General features: G+C 46.9%; 1 protein-coding gene across 3 annotated transcripts in view; it reads left to right on the top strand.

Annotated features, from left to right (window-relative positions):
• rai14 (retinoic acid induced 14) overlaps positions 1-19,989 on the top strand; it is a 67,643-nt gene that overhangs the window by 12,041 nt on the left and 35,613 nt on the right. For all 3 annotated transcript variants that reach the window (XM_063011128.1, XM_063011129.1, XM_063011127.1), the window contains exons 3-6: positions 9,780-9,910; positions 16,403-16,491; positions 16,620-16,684; positions 19,903-19,960. In XM_063011128.1, the coding sequence (XP_062867198.1) occupies positions 9,780-9,910; positions 16,403-16,491; positions 16,620-16,684; positions 19,903-19,960 (343 nt within the window). The remainder of the gene's footprint in view (positions 1-9,779; positions 9,911-16,402; positions 16,492-16,619; positions 16,685-19,902; positions 19,961-19,989) is intronic.

The following is a 19,989-nucleotide window of genomic DNA, read 5'->3' as shown; positions in this document are numbered from 1 at the left end:
ACCAATCACACCCAACACCACTGTACCTGACTCCACTGTACCCAACCAATCACACCCAACACCACTGTACCTGACTCCACTGTTCCCAACCAATCACACCCAACACCACTGTACCCAACAACACTGTACCCAACCAATCACACCCAACACCACTGTACCTGACTCCACTGTTCCCAACCAATCACACCTAACACCACTGTACCCAACAACACTGTACCCAACCAATCACACCCAACACCACTGTACCTGACGCCACTGTACCCAACGCTTCACGCTGAAGGAACGACCTTTCCTAAAGATCCGACTATTTGGGGTTTGGGATTTATTTCAGAGCCAGACGTTTGTTTGTTTTCAAAACAGGAGAGTCGTGGGTGCCAGCTGATCAGCGTTGGCATGGACGTGTGCCAGCGAATAAAACTATACCATGAATGTAAATAAACAGCCGCAGTAAAAATGCGAGTCCAGTTGAGATGCAGTGATTCCTAATGACCTATACTGGCCGATCGAAGAGAGATAACGGAGATCAATGTGTGGCTGAGACTCTCCGTGCGCGATACGGATCTCCGTGTGAACCCACCTGGTGCAGGTGAAAAGAAGCGCTCGGTGCTGCACACGTGTCGGAGGGGTCACGTGTTAGTCAGGACTGAATGTCTGCAGCAGTAAAGAAAGTGAGATGCGATCTGGGATTTGGATATGACTAAATTAGGTGTGAATTAAAGACGGTCTGATTGCACACAGTACATCAGATGAACCAATGGGTCGTGCTCTAATCTAACAATTTAATACAGATGCGTGGGGTTTGAGACGCAGCCGAAATGAGACTCTGAGAGCTTTTTTTTTCTCCTGGGAGACAGTTTAGCCATAGCCAGTTCCTCTTCGCGCTGATCACCACGTTCCTCCACTTCTGTACTGTACACGGCGTTGAAGACCCCGCCCACTTTTTAGTCCTGTCTGTTCCCACCCAGCAGACTAGTGGCCAATATTGTCCGCTGTACTGTCTGCACTGCTGATCGTGCCCTTTAGGGGGCGCCCAGCTGACCGGTAGCAGAGCTGAGATTCGAACTCGCGACTTTCTCCTGGTCAGGGTCACAGTGGGTCAGGCTATTTTGGAATCTCTAGGTACAGTGCAGTAACGCTCTCTGGACAAGACGCCAGCGTGTAGCCGATCACGTCTGTTTCTGTATGTCGACACTTCCTTTATGTGATTGATTTATTTCACCTCTTAGCGACTGTGTGGCTGAAACACATATAATTTAATAATTACAAGGGCCGTCCCGATACTTTTGCATCCCTGGTGTATACAGATGATCTCTGCAGCTGCAGTGACCCTGAATGACCTGTACCAGTCTCCGTGGGCGTTCCCATTCCGCCCGTGACTCTGTGAACTGCTGGTTTGGTGTTTCATCATTCGTTTGAATCGTTTAGTTGATGGACGGATGAATCTGAACCTCAGGTCGTTAAACTCTGAGAAGTTAACGAGGAGTTTTTTTCCCACCGACCCCTCGGCCCCGCGCCCCGGGAACATCGGAACGCTTCCGTCCGGCGTCCACGCCGCGTCTCATTCAACGTTTAATCAATTTCACGTCTGTTAATTACCGAACTTTGTTTAAACCCTTCAGACCCTGGACACGACCGCTATATATTCACCGCGCCCCTCAGGTCGGAGCGTCCTCGGCGGCCTCGGCATGTGGAGGAGAAAATAAATCCGAGGCTCAGCCTGATGAAGGACGCCAAGCTTGAAATGAACAACTTTAATCCTGAAAATAAAACGTTTCCAATATTATGTCCTGAAACACAAACGATCACGCGAGGACTCGCCGCGGTTCTGATCCTCTGTGTGGAATGAATCCCAGAACGTGATGAGAGGACGTTAACGTCCGGGTTCTTTTCAGGTCGTTTTTAAGGAGCCACGCTGAGATTTATTGTAGTTTAGAGAGCCGAGACTCTGAGTGAGACGCGGGGGAGTCGTTACCACCACACGGGAGGATATGTCACCAGTGCTCAGTCATTTAAAATTACGTTACATTAACATCAGTCTGATTGCTCGCCGGCCTTCCAAACGCGTCGGGGTGACGGTCGTACCAAAAATAATGACTGTGTGTGATCTGGAGTTAATACAGTGTGTTATTCTGAGTAACAGTGATTCATACAGAATCTGAAACTGGAGACCTGTTGGGTACAGTGGCTATGGGTACAGTGGCGTTGGGTACAGTGGCGTTGGGTACAGTGGCGTTGGGTACAGTGGCGTTGGGTACAGTGGCGTTGGGTACAGTGGTGTTAGCTACAGTGGCGTCGGGTACAGTTAGGTACAGTGGTGTTAGGTACAGTGGCGTTGGGTACAGTGGTGTCGGGTACAGTGGCGTCGGGTACAGTGGCGTCGGGTACAGTGGCGTCGGGTACAGTGGCGTCGGGTACAGTGGCGTCGGGTGGCGTCGGGTACAGTGGCGTCGGGTGGCGTCGGGTACAGTGGCGTCGGGTACAGTGGCGTCGGGTGGCGTCGGGTACAGTGGCGTTGGGTACAGTGGCGTCGGGTGGCGTCGGGTACAGTGGCGTTGGGTACAGTGGTGTTGGGTACAGTGGCGTCGGGTGGCGTTGGGTACAGTGGCGTTGGGTACAGTGGCGTTGGGTACAGTGGCGTTGGGTACAGTGGCGTTAGGTCCAGTGGTGTTAGCTACAGTGGCGTCGGGTACAGTTAGGTACAGTGGCGTTGGGTACAGTGGTGTCGGGTACAGTGGTGTCGGGTACAGTGGCGTCGGGTACAGTGGCGTCGGGTGGCGTCGGGTACAGTGGCGTCGGGTACAGTGGCGTCGGGTGGCGTCGGGTACAGTGGCGTCGGGTACAGTGGCGTTGGGTACAGTGGCGTCGGGTGGCGTCGGGTACAGTGGCGTTGGGTACAGTGGCGTCGGGTGGCGTCGGGTACAGTGGCGTTGGGTACAGTGGTGTTGGGTACAGTGGCGTCGGGTGGCGTCGGGTACAGTGGCGTCGGGTACAGTGGCGTCGGGTACAGTGGCGTCGGGTACAGTGGCGTCGGGTGGCGTCGGGTACAGTGGCGTCGGGTACAGTGGCGTTGGGTACAGTGGCGTCGGGTACAGTGGTGTTGGGTACAGTGGCGTCGGGTGGCGTCGGGTACAGTGGCGTCGGGTACAGTGGCGTCGGGTACAGTGGCGTCGGGTACAGTGGCGTCGGGTACAGTGGCGTCGGGTACAGTGGTGTTGGGTACAGTGGCGTCGGGTGGCGTCGGGTACAGTGGCGTCGGGTGGCGTCGGGTACAGTGGCGTTGGGTACAGTGGTGTCGGGTACAGTGGTGTTAGATCTGATCAGGGGATTGGATTTTTCCCACTTTTTTCCCCCCAAATTTTCTCCTCTAATCTAGTCGTGTCCAGTTCCCCTGATTGCTCCTCTATACTGATTCGACCCTTCACCGCTGACTGAGGACGCCCTTTAACTGACACACGCCCCCTCCGGCACGTAGATAATAATATTTTATAGAATATTAAAAAATTTGAAGGCTGTAATGACTTTGGAAATTAGAGATCCGTGATCGCCACATCTCCAGTGCTGGAGTCGTTTCTGACCCAAACACTCCCGACCGCGGTGTAAAATGTGGAATGAGCGCGGCGGCGGTGGAGGTTTGTTTGCCGGGAGTCGAACCCCCTCCGTGTTTTAAGGAAGTCGTTAAATGAGCTCATGGGTAAGAAATGACGAGCATGAGAACATGAGCTGAAACACCAAACCATAAACCCTGTAAGGTCACGACCTCCAGTGGAAGAATCCAGCGTTTGCCGTGCGTTTCGGGGCTGGTATTCGGACCCCCGCTGGTTCACCGCTCCCGTAGGACTATGTAGGGTAAGGAGATCGGACGCCCCCCCCACGCCCCCGTTCTGCATTACACCGCGGCGGACCGGCTGAACCATAATTCCTCCTGATCCTGATCCTGATCCTGATCCTCTGTCCTGGATTGACACCGCCCCCCGTCGCCTACTGCCGCCCAGCGCCGCCTTTCACCGCCGGTTTGTTGTGACTCTTCCAGCTGATGCCAGTTCCCAAAATAACTGCCTGTACTGACGGGGGCAGGTGGGTGTAAATAAAGACGAGATGATTCGACCCTCATGAGGTCAGTCAGCTCATGAAGACCATCAGCACGTCAAACATCGGGGTAAAACAATGTATTAAAAAGGTAAAAGTTCTCCTCTGAGTAATCTGATCACATGATCCGGAGCCTCCAGCGACCAATCAGAGGAAGCTGGCAGCAGGAGGGTAAAGAGGATGAGAGCGGGCGGGGCAGGTATTAGCCCGGTCCCAGCTGCCTGGTCCGGCAGATTAACCCCCCCCCCAAAAAAAATTGTCCACCACCCCACTTAAGTCCTCAAGATTATACACACACACACACACACACACACTCTTACACTCCTTTGAGGCTCGAACCCGAGTCTCTGGGTTCCTTAAATATTTTGCTTTGTAATTATGGGATTAATGATGCGCTGGTGTGTGGGTGGGAGGAACTCTGTGAGGAACTCTGTGAGGAACGTTGTAAGGAACTCTGTGAGGAACGTTGTAAGGAACGTTGTAAGGAACTCTGTGAGGAACGTTGTAAGGAACGTTGTAAGGAACTCTGTGAGGAACGTTGTGAGAAACGTTGTAAGGAACTCTGTGAGGAACGTTGTAAGGAACTTTGAGGAATGTTGTAAGGAACTCTGTGAGGAACGTTGTGAGGAACGTTGTAAGGAACTCTGTGAGGAACGTTGTAAGGAACTTTGAGGAATGTTGTAAGGAACTCTGTGAGGAACTTTGTGATGAGTTTTTTAACGAACTTTTTGAGGAACCCTGTGTGGAACTCTGTGACTGTGAGGGGCTCTGAGGAACTCTTAAGGTTTTTGTGAGGAGCTCTGTGAGGAGCTCTGTGAGGAACTCTGTGAGGAGCTTTGTGAGAAACTCTGATAAGTTCTGTAAGACGCTCTGTGAGGAACGGTGTGAGGAACTCTGTGATGAACTTTGTGAGAAGCTCTGTGAGAATTTCTCTTCAGGTTTCCAGAAGAACGCAGGACTGGGGTTCATTCTTCCTCCTGTAGAGGAACGAGCTGATTGGTTGCTGGTCGTGACCCTCTCGGTCGCTCACTAGCATCTCGGCGTGTTAGCGTGCTACGTGTGAGTTCAGGCGCAGGATGCCCCCACATTCTTGGTGAGCGGGTGGATGAAGCGAGAGGTTTGGTGATTGATGTACGACGCTTGGCTGAACTCCACACGGCACAGACGTGGTTCTGTAACCCAAACATGGAACTGGAACTGTGCCAGTCTGGGTTCCTGCCTGGATTCTGGTTTCTTTAGTTTATTATTATAATAATTCCAGTCTGAACCAGATCAGATTCCTTCATCTTACTGGAACTGTTAAAAAAAACGTCTTTATTTTCAGACGTGATACAGAGACAGAAATTCATTATGACCAATTAAATTATAGATAATTAGTTCTAGCACGGAACCGGAACTGGTCCTGCGTCAGGGAACCTGGAAACAGATCAAATCAGCTCAAGAGCGTTTAGGTGGTTCAGTGTTTGTGCAGAATATTACTTGTTTTTATTTTTTCATTTTTTTTATTTTTTTTTTTATGTTTACTATTATTCATATTTAATTTTTTATATATTTATTATTTATGTATATTTATTTGCCAATATTTATATATTTATGTATTATATTTAAATATTAATTATATATATATTTTTTTATTTTGTGAATATTTTTTTTTATATTTATTGTCTGTATGTATTATTAATTTTTTCATTTTTTTATATTTATATATATTTCATTTTATTTAAATTTTGTTGTATATTTATATTTATTATTTATCAATATTTATTATTTGCTAATATTTATTTATTGATGTATTACATTTACATATTTTAGTATTTTTAAATATTTACTTATTATATTTATTTTTTATTTCTATTTATTATTATACATTTTTTAAATATTTTTATATTTATTTATTGATTTGTGTATTTAAAATTATTTATATTTTATAATTTGTATATTTATATTGAATATTTATTTATATTTATTTGCTAATATTTTTTAAATGTTACATTTTTTATTTTTTTAATATTTATTTATTATATTTATAATTATTATTATTTTATTATTTTAATTTTATTTATTTATTTATATTTACTATTATTTATAGTTCATTATTTGTATATTTATAATAAGTTATATATTATATTTATTATTTATTTATATCTTATTTTTGCATTTGTCGGTGCGCTCTCAGTGCAGATCCCGAGCCCAGATAGAAACAGGAGGGTCGTGTAATAAAGGGTATCTGATGTAAAAACTGTTCTGAGTCTGGTCTGAGGGCCAGATCTGCCATGGGGCCCCTGAGTACGGGAGCGGGCGGGACAGGAAACCCTCCGTCTGTCTGAACGTTTTTCCTGTCGCTGATGTAAAGCGCGGCGGTTTATCGAGTCTCTCCGGCGTGAACCTGAACTAAAGCGTTTAGCAGATCAGAGCTGCGTGATCCAGAACCCTGAGAGCTGAGGCAGAACTTCTCTTCCTGCCCCCCACACACACACACACACACCCACAACACACACACACACACACACACACACACACACACACACACACACAACCCTCACACACACAACCCTCACACACACACACACACACCTCCGAAACCAGGCTGAAAGGCTTTTAATCAGATTCAACTGGGATTAATGGGTTGGTGCACTTTCACCTACAGGAAGTGACATCACTGCAGCGGGTTTAGAGACGGAGCTGCTCTGGTGTTGGATATCAGAAATCCGGGGAGGCAAAAGTTTAAGTCCCCCGGTGAGGCGCCTTTATACAGAAAACAAATTACTGCACATTTTAATGCACAATTAATGTTTATTTGCTGAATAATTTATAAGATAAAAAACTAAAAATGTTCCTTTAATCACATTAAATTTTGTATTTTATTCTTTAGGAAAAATGATGAATTTAAATGTATTTATTTGTCTTATATACACCGATACGGTGCGGTGCGGTGTCAGCATGAGTGCTGAGCGTGTTTGTTTATACTCCAAGACCCAGCGTCTCGGGTTCGAGGAACAGCTGGATCAGATAAGCTGGAGGTTTACGCCCGGCGCTGGGTGGAGGTTGTGTGGTCGTGTTTCCCTGATGGATTTCGGCCCCTCGGTGTCTCTGATAAGCCGGAGGTTTGCAGGCGGGGGGGGGGGGGGGGGGTGGGGGGGGTAGGTGTTGTGCTTTGAGGATGAAAGCGTAAGTAAATATTTAGGTCTGAGGTGACTCGGGGGAGAGCGAGCGTTCCTCGACTTCCGCTGCACGTCTTCCTGTTTCCTGTAATAAATCGCCGTGTGTGGACGGGATCCTGGACTGGATTCCTGACACCCTCGGCTCTCGGTGTGCGATACTGCCCTCTGTGAGACCCCGCCCCTGGTAGGTGAAAAGAAGCGATCGGCAGCTGAGCACACCGAGAGCCAAGCGCTGCTGTCCGTAATCGCCCGCCCCCGTGCAGTTTAGTATTACCATGTGGTCTAAAGTATTCGGACACCTGATCATGAGCTCACTTTACGTCTCATTACGTCAAAAACAAACGATATTAAAATAAACCGACCTGTAATAACTCTGGATCTTGAACCAGTTCAGTTCTGGTTCTTAGAACCTTGGTGCTACTTTGAGAACCGGTCTGTATTTGTGCCAGTTTTTAAGGGAACGGGACCGGTTCCACGTTGCTGGAAGATCCTTACAGCTAGAACATCGGTCGATGTTCCGGTTCATCCCAGAGCAATTGAGTGGTGCTGAGTTTCTTTAAATCAGGGTGCAGTCGTGCTGGAACAGGAAAGGTCCTTCCCTAAACTGTACTATATGGCGAAAAGTATTTGGACGCCTGACCGCAAGCTTGTTGGACGTCCCATTTTAAAAAACGAACAGTATTAATGTTGTGAGCTCCTCCTGAGAAGGCTTTGAAGTCTGTCTGTGGGAATTTGTGCCCATTGAGTAGTAAAAAAGAGCATTTGTATTTGTATTGTCAGTCGGTGTTCCGGTTCTTCCCAGAGCTGTTGAGTGAGGTTGAGGTCAGGGCTTCATGTCTTTATAGAGCTTGTTCATGCTGGAACATGAAAGGACCTTCCCTAAACTGTTGCTGCACAGTCAGAAGCATGTCATTTCCCTTATAAGTCTGATTTATTACACCTGGCAGCGACTGTTGTGTCTGAAACACATGAATTCAGTCATTAGAAGCGGCGTCCCAAGACTTTTGTCCGTATCCGAGTCCAGTTAGACAGATTTTCTTGCTGACGTTGTTTGGCGTGTTGGACTGAAGCCGTTTATAAATACACCGGCCAGTTTTCCGTCCACCGTCAGCGTGTCGGGTTGCAGCTCGCCTCAGAAATAGCGCCGTGACCCTCGGCGTGACCCGCGTGCCGTGTGGATGTTTTGACGGCCGATCCGGGCGCTTTATTTTTCTCCTGAGATGAAGCGACGCCCCGGTTCAGACCTCCTGTGGCTTCAGACCTCCTGTGGCTCGTCTCAGGTACTGAAGCTGATCCGGTCGGTGTTTGGTACGTTTTTAGTTCTCAGCCCTGCAGCTCTGGAGCTTCTGCTTATTTATATGTATGTATGTATGTATGAATGTATATAAACACTATATGACCAAAAGTATTTGGACACCTGACCACAAGCTTGTCGGACGTCCTGTTTTAAAAACAAGCATTATTAAAACAGACCGACCCTCTGTGTGATCTTTCAGCTAGAACAACAGTCGCTCTTCTGAGAGGCTTCTCACAAGATTTTATATTACGTCTGTGGGAATTTGTGTCTGTTCATTCCAGCCTCAGCTGATGTTCCGATTCATCCCAGAGCTGTTGAGTGGGGCTGAGGTCAGGACTCTGTGCAGGAGACTTTTCTTCACGTCTTAGAGCTTGTTCAAGCTGGAACAGGAAAGGACCTTCCCTAAACTGTTGCTGCAAAGTCAGAAGCATAGAATTTTTTTTATATAACACCTGACAGCAACTGTTGTGGCTGAAAGGCTTGAATTCACTAATTGGAAGAGGGCGTCTGAAAGCTCATGGTCAGGTGTCCATATACTTTTGGCCGTACATATTTGATGTCGGGTTTGATGTGCTCACTGCATATTGAGCAGTTTGTCTGGAGTGTGTCTGTGGGAATTTGTGCCCATTCAGTCAGAAGATGACAGCATTTGTATGCTGGTCATGCTGCTCAAGAGAGCCTCAGTCGGTGTTCCGGTTCATCCCAGAGCTGTTGAGTGAGGCTGAGGTCAGGACTCTTCATGTCTTCACAGAATGTGCTCATGCTGGAACAGGAAAGGACCTTCCCTAAACTGTTGCTGCAAAGTTGGATGCGTAGAAATTTCTTTATATGTCCCGATTTTTTTCAGACAAGCTCGTGGTCAGGTGTCCAGATACTTTTGTCCATATAGTGTATTTTGAAGGAGGATTGGTGGCTGATGTGAAGTTTGATGTGCTCAATGCATTTTGGGCAGCGTGTCTGGAGTGTGTCTGTGGGAATTTGTGCTCATATAATCAAAAAAAGTTTTGATTATTTACGGATTTGTAAACTTTTTTTGTAAACTGCACTAGGGGTTGAGGTTAAGGGCCTTCCCCAAACTGTTTCCACAAAGCTGGAAGTATATAAATTACCTATATAATTTAATCAGTGCACCAGGTAGCAGCGTGTGTGTGTGCGCATGATATTACCTGATCTCAGTAGGTATGGGGGGTGTCCACATACTTTTGACGGTGTTCCGTGTCGTCTCTGGTTCTCAGGCTCATGAGTGGAGTAAGAACGACGAGCGTCTCCTCAGCGCCGTGGAACACGGAGAGACGGACAAGGTCTCCTCACTGCTGGCGAAGAAGGGTGCCAGCGCCACCAAGCTGGATGGAGAGGGGAAATCCGCGTAAGTACCAGGATCAGTGTGGTTTTTTTAGTCATTACCAGTTCCCTACACAATACATTCCTCATGAACGTGGCAGCCGCTTCTTCACAGCAGTCAGTGATGGATTTGGTTGGAAAGTCACGCTCTGCTCCAGGTGTTCCTCCACCGTTTGTGCTTGAGAAACTCCACCTGACTTTCCTCTCCTCAGACGCGGTCATTTGTGTCTGTTGGACGTCCAGCCAGGCTGGTGGAATTCGGAAGCTCGAACCCTCCTCAGTTGATGAGATGAATTTAATTGTGTTGCTCATTTAAGGTTTCCTCCTTCAAACCAATCAACCAATCGTGTTTAAAAAAGTGTAAACACCCCAGTTTAATTCCACAAGCTTGTATAATATATCGCTGCAGCGTCTCTGAGCTCTCACGTCCTATAATAATAACACTAATAATAATAATACTACTACTACTACTAATAATAATAATAATAGTGGATCAGACACAGCAGCGCTGCTGGAGTTTTTAAACACCTCACTGTCACTGCTGGACTGAGAATAGTCCACCAACCAAAAACATCCAGCCAACAGCGCCCCGTGGGCAGCGTCCTGTGACCACTGATGAAGGTCTAGAAGATGAGCGACTCAAACAGCAGCAATAGATGAGCGATCGTCTCCGACTTCACATCTACAAGGTGGACCGACTAGGTAGGAGTGTCTAATAGAGTGGACAGTGAGTGGACACGGTATTTAAAAACTCCAGCAGCGCTGCTGTGTCTGATCCACTCATACCAGCACAACACACACTAACACACCACCACCATGTCAGTGTCACTGCAGTGCTGAGAATCATCCACCACCTAAATAATACCTACTCTGTGGTGGTCCTGTGGGGGTCCTGACCATTGAAGAACAGGGTGAAAGGGGGTTACAAAGCATGCAGAGAAACAGATGGACTACAGTCAGTAATTGTAGAACTACAAAGTGCTTCTATATGGTAAGTGGAGCTGATAACATGGACAGTGAGTGTAGAAACAAGAGTAGTTTAAAAGGTGCAGTTTATTAACATCATGTGAGCAGTTGTGTGCTGTGCAAATAAAATAGCAACGTTTGCAAGTTTGATTGTCTTTCATGGGCCCTAGAGGCTCTGCGTCCTCTTCTTGTGCCAGTGAGAATATAGTCATTATTTTATTGGAGTGCTGAGTAGCTGAACAGGGTCCTTCCTTCCTTTTTTGGGTAACTATGACCTCTGCTGGACAGTCGAGGTGCCTGAACTGGGGGCGGCAGATCACGGGTGGCAGTGCGTGGCTCTCTGCAGGCGATACTGCGCCCTGTAGGAACCAGAAGTGATCAGCGGGCACGTTTCGAAGGGGGTGCTTGACTGCAGTGACAAGAAAGAGAATCTAATCAACCCCGACTGACTAGAGGAAACGCTGAAAAAAGGAAGTCCGCCTGTAAATGCTGAACAGGAATGAAACGACGGTTTTGAAAAGATGTCTGGAACCCCGTGGAGATGCAGGTGGCAGGCGGGCGAGAAAACGCCGCTCGTACTCTCAGATGGTAAAAAGCTCTCAGAGGTTGAACTGAACTTTAATCCAGATGAATTACAGTGTGACTCTGATCTGACTGAACCGCGGGGGGTCGCGACCAGAAATCTGCCTCATTATCAGCTGCTATTTCAGACGTTCCAAGTATGAGCGAGATATCAAAGCGAGCACCGGAGGAACGAGCTGGAACGCCGGCCAAACGCACCCTGGTGTTTCCAGTTCCTCATTGTGTGGAGATAAAGCTGAATTCATCCCGGCTCTACGTTCCTCGTTCGGCTGAGCTGCGGAGGGAAGTTCTGTCTGAAAATCACAATCGGCTCTTTGTGGTCGGGTCTGGATAGACGTGACGAGCCGCAGGCACGACGTACAAAACACATTTCCAAAAAAGTTGGGACTTTTTGATTAAAAAAAACTCCATATAAAGACGAACCTGTGACGTTCTGATTTTCCTCGATACGAGACGTCAGCTGCTCATCAGCCCGTGCTCGCCGTCGTCTGATTCTCCTCCTCATGACGCGTCGTACATCTTTAACAGGAGACGGATCCGGTCCGCCGTCTGATCTGATCTGTGTCTACAGAGCCGTTCTGTACGTCGTAGCGCGAGCAGAATGAAGCCTGGCGTCTTCCTGCTGAATAATAATAATAAACGTCCCGGGAAGAAGACGTCTCCTTGATGGCAGCGTGTCTCTCACTAAAATCCCAAAATACGCCTCCGTGTTAACGGTACCTTCACACGTAAGCCTGTCACCCGTGCTGTGGGCGCTGATGCACCTCGACACGTTGACAGATTTTTGTCTTTTGCACCTTTTGCTAAAAACAGTTTTGATGCTACGAGTTGAGTTGGACTGAGTTGAACTCTGTGTTTGTTTTTCCTGAGCACTGAACACGTTTCCACTGTGTCTCGGTCCATGTGAGATGAACTCGGGCCCAGAGAACAAACAGTGGTGTTGTATGATTTATCAGTTCCTCGTTGTGTGGAGATGAAGCTGAATTCATCCCGGCTCTACGTTCCTCATTCGATTGAGCTGCAGAGGGAAGTTCTGTCTTTCGGTCCATCTGAGATTAACTCAGGCCAAGAGAAAGAGTGACAATGGTTTGTAAAGGTCTCCTAAACCCATGTGGCTGTATTTATCACAGTAGTGTGACTGTTTCACACATGTTGCTGTCTGAGAGCTTAAACATCACTCACATTTAGCAGTGGTTTCTGGTCTTGCCTGATGTAGACTGAGATGTTTCTGGATTGCCTGAATCTGTTTACACTGTTATGCACGGTAGATGGTGAAAGATCTAAATAATTTACAGCCTTGTGTTGTGTTTGAGCTGATTGAAGTTTGGGTATGTAAGGAGGATCCACCAAAGCTTCACAAAGCAAAGGTGGGTCATGGCTCGCCGCTTTGCGCCAATCATGATTCCCTCACCTGTTACCAACTTACCTGCTCATCATGGAACGTTCACATTCCACAGAAATATGAAGCCATCAGCGTCCTGAGATCAGAAAGTGTCCACCGATTTCAGTCTAAAGATGAGCATTTGGGTCGGGTTCAGGGCTTTGTGCAGACCACTGGAGTTCCTCAACGCTCCACTCATCAAACCATGTCTTCACGAACCTTGCTTTGAGCACAGCGTTACAGTTATTCTGGAGAAGGAAAGGGCCTTCCCTAAAACGTTACCACAAGGTGGAATGGCTGTCTGGTTGAGGCGCTGGGAGGGACAGTGTAATGGCTTTATATGTTCTGGAAGGGGCGTGTGCTTTCAAGTGGTCCTGCTCAGTGTTGTTGGTGTGAGGTGCAGGTCAGGAGGGCTGTTGGGAATTGGACATGATTAAATAGTCATGTAAAATAGAAACTGCTAAATATTCCTCTTTTACTGTAAACTCTTCTTCTGATAATATAATTGTCTACCTGACTAGTAATTGAAAGGTTGTCCGATCAGCCATAACATTAAAACCACCTCCTTGTTTCTACACTCACTGTCCATTTTATCAGCTCCACTTACCATATAGAAGCACCTTGTAGTTCTACAATTACTGACTGTAGTACATCTGTTTCTCTTCATACTTTGTTACCCCCTTTCACCCTGTTCTTCAATGGTCAGGACCCCCACAGGACCCCCACAGAGCAGGTATTATTTAGGTGGTGGATGATTCTCAGCACTGCAGTGACACTGACATGGTGGTGGTGTGTTAGTGTGTGTTGTGCTGGTATGAGTGGATCAGACACAGCAGCGCTGCTGGAGTTTTTAAACACCGTGTCCACTCACTGTCCACTCTATTAGACACTCCTACCTAGTCGGTCCACCTTGTAGATGTAAAGTCAGAGACGATCGCTCATCTATTGCTGCTGTTTGAGTCGCTCATCTTCCAGACCTTCATCAGTGGTCACAGGACGCTGCCCACGGGGCGCTGTCGGCTGGATGTTTTTGGTTGGTGGACTATTCTCAGTCCAGCAGGGACAGTGAGGTGTTTAAAAACACAGTGTCACTGCAGTGCTGAGAATGATCCACCACCTAAATAATACCTGCTCTGTGGGGGTCCTGAACATATTGTTGGTGATTACGGTTCCTCTTCAGGTCTCTGTAATGAACTAAGACTAAGTTTAATCAGACTCTGTGATCTGGATGCAGTTTGTCTTTGCTTTATCAGCACGGCTCCTCCGTGTTCATTATCTCACCATGGTAAACGGATCAGATCTGAAGATCCTGCATTAATTAAAGTAATTAATTACAATGTCGGAGCGCCATTAGATGCGCTTGAGCGCCCGTTACGGCCTCGTGATTTTGTGTTTTAATTGAATAATTTCTCACGGCCGAGAGATTCGGGGAACGTATTTGGGGAACGCGTGCCTTTAATCGTAAGCAAGTGGGATGTAAACGTACGTGCTTCATTATTAAAAACACTCGCGTCCCATTAGCTCCGTGAGGGAGTCGGTGGAGCTTCGAGGATCTGCGTTAAATTAATAATGAATTATTTACCGCAGGCTGTTGTTCAAAGAGGAAAAACTAGATCTTAGAGAGCGACCTGAGGTCCAGGAGAGCTCCATCGAGCTTCCTTTAAATAAAACCATTAATTAGGGTGCAAGTGTTGCTGATCCATAGGAATAAATTAAACAGCTTTTTGTTTGTTTTTTTCGAGAGAAATAAAAACCCAAAGACGTTTAGCAGAAGCTTCGAAGGCCAGTGGTGACTCGATCTACAATCCTGACCTAATACAAGGCAAGCTATTGATACTTAAGGGCCTTGCTCGGGGGCCCAAAAGTGGCAGCTTGGCAGTGAATCAGAAGTCCAGTATCTTAACCACTGAGCTACCACTGCAACAAAGCATCAGCCAGTTGTCTTTGGATCTGTTTCATGCTCGCTCCAGTATCTTTTACCCAGGAGTGCTCATGCTAGTGTTGTCTGCCAGCTGTTTCCAGCCAGGTGATGCATAAAACGGCACTAAAATAGCTGTTAGTGAACTATAAGTTTCGTACTACACAATCTCATCGGTACAAATCCTCCGAAATATTTCGGTTATACTGTAGTGGACGTCTTTTGGTCTAAAGCAGATTAAATACAGAAATGTTTTTCAAAGCAGAAACCAGACGTTTCCACTTGATGCCATCTTACACTGGCATCCAGTGCGCAGTGGTACTGCCTCATCTCAAGGTTGTAACACTGGCTTTTTGGCGTGTGTTAATAATGCCTGGGTTCATTTTCGCAGGGTCAGAAAAGCTCTTGTAGCACAAACAGCAGAAGATTGTTTACTAGGGTTGCCAGATATTAACACTGGCAAAACTAATGTGGGTAAGTCTGGGTGGAAGTTTCCTCAGGCCATAGCGTAGTGTTCCTGTCCCAGCTTTAAAGTGACTGCTTTTCTTTGGGCAGTGGTAGTTTAGAGGCTAAGAAAGCTGGACCAGTAATCAGAAAGTCACAGATTCAAGCCTCAGTACCTCCTATTGGACCCCTGAGCAACACTCCTAACTCTCACTTGCTTGGATTGTAATCCGTCATGACTGAAAGTTGCTTTGGATAAAAGCGTCCGCTAAATGCCGCCACTGTAGGTGGTGAAGGTTAAAACAAATGAGAGATTTATGATCTTCAGTGCTGGTTGAAATAAAGCCTGACCGGCCGCTCAGGTGGCGCAGCAGTAAAAACACACGCTGGAACCAGAGCTGGGATCTTGAATACATCGTATCGAATCTCGGCTCTGCCTGCCGGCTGAGGCTGAGCAGCCACATGATCAACGATTGGCCTGTTGTTCAGATGGGCGGGACTAAGCCGGATGGGGTTTCTCTCTCATGACTGGTGCAATTACGACCTCTGCTGGTTGATTGATGGCGCCTGCACAGAGATGAGGAAAGAGTGCTCTCAGGGTGTGTCTCTCCGTACACAACACTGAGCTGCACTGCACTCGTCAAAGTGTAGGTGATGAGATGCATACGGCTTCTGCCAACATGTCGGAGGGGGCGTGGGTTAGCTTAGTTCTCCTCAATCAGAGCAGGGATCGGCATTGGTGAAGAGGAAGCGTGACGCAATCAGGCAATTGGACGCGCTAAAAAGGGAGAAAATATATATTTTTTTTAAAGAAATAAAGCCTGACCGACTGTAAGCAATTATTAGTACAGCATTCAGGACCGACAGACCAAAAACCTCCTGCTGAACAAGTAGAGGGCGACAGTGGCCGGAAAGCCGTCCTTAAAATTACAGGAAGGATCCTTGAGAGGAACCAGACTCAGCAGGAACAACTTAAACATGAACTTAACACTCGTGGAGATCCTGGTTCATCTCAATCCTGAGAGGTGACTGAGGGATTGGTATCTCGTCAGGGTGTTCCTGCCTTGCGCCCGGCGTTTCCGGGTGGAACCGGACCCACTGTGACCCAGACCCTTATAAAACGTGTTCATAAAATGTGTTTCGGTGCTTGTTCAGATGCTGTGATGTGAGTTGAAATATATTCAATGACTGAATGTGCATCATTCTGTTGGTTTTCTCTTCATCAGACTCCACGTTGCAGCGACTCGGGGGCAGACGGAGTGTCTGGCTGTAATTTTGGCACACGGAGCCGACCTCTCCGTACTGGACGCTTCAGGTTCGATCCTTCCTCTTTTTCAACGTGTTTTAGTCCAAAAATGATATTAATTTTTACCGAATTATTAATTTTTCCTGCACTGTTTGTGTTCTCATGTTTACGTGCTCTGTTTGCTCTGTTTGCTGTAGGTTCGAGTGCTTTACACCTGGCTGCCAAAAACAACCAGCAGGAGTGTGCCAAAAAGCTCCTACAGGTCACATAATCATTCCCCAGTTCTCTACATTTCAAGTTAATGGTGTTGTAGTTCCATTTCCAGTTTTGTTTCACACACCTGAATCAGTTTGGACCCTGAGTTCAGTAGTTTTGGTCATGTGGTTCTGGGTAACTGGAAACTAGGGCTTGGGTTTCACTTCAACCCAGTGTTGTGTGTGGGAATGTGATCTGTTTAACCAGTTACTATCTGCTGAGTAACAGGACCGGTCATCATATACGTCATATTGTTTAGACTGAATGTCAAAAAGTACACAGACACCTGAGCGTTGGCACGTCGAACATGCCATCCGTTCCAACACTGTGGGTATTAATAGAGCGTCGCCCCCCCTGTTGAGGCCTCCGTAGAGACTTGTTACAGGAGAAGGGCATTGGAAGGTCATCAGCATTCCAAAGGTGTTTGACAGGGTAGAGGTCGAGGTACCTTACCAGTATCTGCACCCATTAAGAGACCAACAGTACCCATCTCATCTCAGTATCTGCACCCATTACAGACCAGCAGTACCCATCTCATCTCAGTATCTGCACCCATTACAGACCAGCAGTACCCATCTCATCTCAGTATCTGCACCCATTACAGACCAGCAGTACCCATCTCATCTCAGTATCTGCACCCATTACAGACCAGCAGTACCCATCTCATCTCAGTATCTGCACCCATTACAGACCAGTAGTACCCATCTCATCTCAGTATCTGCACCCATTACAGACCAGTAGTACCCATCTCATCTCAGTATCTGCACCCATTACAGACCAGTAGTACCCATCTCATCCCAGTATCTGCACCCATTACAGACCAGCAGTACCCATCTCATCTCAGTATCTGCACCCATTAAGAGACCAGTAGTACCCATCTCATCCCAGTATCTGCACCCATTACAAACCAGCAGTACCCATCTCATCTCAGTATCTGCACCCATTAAGAGACCAGTAGTACCCATCTCATCTCAGTATCTGCACCCATTACAGACCAGTAGTACCCATCTCATCCCAGTATCTGCACCCATTAAGAGACCAGTAGTACCCATCTCATCTCAGTATCTGCACCCATTACAGACCAGCAGTACCCATCTCATCCCAGTATCTGCACCCATTACAGACCAGTAGTACCCATCTCATCCCAGTATCTGCACCCATTACAGACCAGTAGTACCCATCTCATCTCAGTATCTGCACCCATTACAGACCAGCAGTACCCATCTCATCCCAGTATCTGCACCCATTAAGAGACCAGTAGTACCCATCTCATCTCAGTATCTGCACCCATTAAGAGACCAGTAGTACCCATCTCATCCCAGTATCTGCACCCATTACAGACCAGTAGTACCCATCTCATCCCAGTGTCTGTACCAACCCATTATGCCAGTGAATATCTGCAATCACAGCTAATGGAGCGCGTTAGTCGGGCTCTGATTGCTTGTCGCTCTCTGATGTTTTGGATTTGATAGTGCCCATCTAAAAGCCCTCCTGCGCCGCGCGCCGCATAAAAGCTCGGCGCTTCGTCATCCATGAATCGTGTAAGATGATGATGAGTGTTTTGAATAAATAGCTCCGCCGGCGTGAGTCTGAGCGAAGAGAAAAGTGAATTTAGCCGCTCTTGTGTTTTAACTGAAGCATCAAGCGAGCTGCAATATTTGTATTAAAGAGGAACAATGAGAGGCTGTTTCACTTACATGTTAGAAAAGGAACTGTTAGATCCTCACTACTGTTACAGTGTCCCACATTTAAACATATACAATTCCCCTGTGCACTTTGGCCCCCTCGCTGGCCAAGGAGGGCAGACTGGCGAATGTTGAGTACCCAGAGTCTAAACTTGTCCTTAAATTTGGTTAACTTGCTTATTTATTTAATGTACCACCTGAGAACAAGCAATGCTAGAACAAAAACACACACAATGGATTATTTATCTTCAAATTCACATATTTGAGTAGAAAACTGGGCCAATGATGTCACTGTGTCCATATAAAGCAGTGTAGTAACCTGTCAAGTCCGAGTCCTCTCTGTGCTTGAGACGATCACATTGGTCCATTTGGTTTTTATAAATGGTTTCAGGTGGCACCCAGGTGGCACAGCGGGATATTCCGCTAGCACACCAGCACCGAGATTCTGAAATACTCGGTTCGGCTGGGCGCCATCCAGCGGCCATAATTGGCAGAGCCTGAAGCAGACACGTTTCTGCCAAGGCGGGATGCCGGACTATGTGGGTGAAGGACCCTGATTGGCAGATAGAGGCGCCTGTGCAGGGTGCATGGGTGGGAAAGGCTTCCGCTAAGGACTATACGCGGGTCGTCGGAGGCGTGAGCAGCAATATACCCACCTCACCTACAATCAGGGATCCACCAGCAGCGCAAGACAAACTGACTACGATAAATTGGGAGAAAATGCTTAAATAAAAAAAAAAAAAATGGACCAATGATGTCACTGTGTCCCATATAAAGCGGTGTAGTAACCCACACTGCCTGTTCCCTGATAAATAATGAACCTTTTAGTTTATACCACCATGTTGGCTCCTCTGAGTCGAGTCTGAGTCCTCTCTGTGCATGAGACGGTCACATTGGTCCATATTTTTGCCTTTTTATAAATGATTTCAGGCAAAACTCAGATATTTGTGCACAGCTCTGGTGTTACACAGCTTTTTCTGACATTATTAAGTAGTCAGTGACTGATCCCGTTTAACCTTCAATTATATTTCCATTTCAATATACGAGGGTCTTCAAAACGTTTCTGCACTTGTAGTAACTGTATTTATTAATTCTACACAGTTGCCTTCAGATGCATTTTTCCAGCGTCGTACTGACTTTTTAATGCCGTCGGTTGGGCGCGTAGCCATGGATGCAGTGCTGCTTTCATATCATCATCACATGATAATCTTCCTCCCCTTAAAGCTTCTCTGAGCGGCCACAAAGGTTGAGATCAGATGGAGCTAAATCCGGACTATAAGCGTCTCAGATACGAGTGATTCCTCCTCCTACTGCACCCTCACCGCTTATAACCACAATATACAAGTGAGGAAACTTTATGAAGATCCCTCGTATTTATGGGAATTATAATGGCGTATTGAGAGGTTCTGGGCCAATTTTGAACACCAAACGTGGCGTAATCTACTGTTCTGATCTACAGTCTGTACTGAATGAGGTTAGAAACATCATGTCATGTCACTGAGATGAACTCTTGATGTGTTGATGTGTGTTGGTTCTGCAGAGTAAATGTGTGCTGGATGTTCTGGATGCTGCTGGAAGAACGGCTCTTCACTATGCTGGTGAGTAGAACCATGGGTACCATCTCTTC

This window comes from Trichomycterus rosablanca, chromosome 16, assembly GCF_030014385.1.
Source record: "Trichomycterus rosablanca isolate fTriRos1 chromosome 16, fTriRos1.hap1, whole genome shotgun sequence".
Classification (NCBI taxonomy): Eukaryota; Metazoa; Chordata; class Actinopteri; order Siluriformes; family Trichomycteridae; genus Trichomycterus; species Trichomycterus rosablanca.
This window is presented reverse-complemented; position numbering and strand designations above follow the sequence as displayed.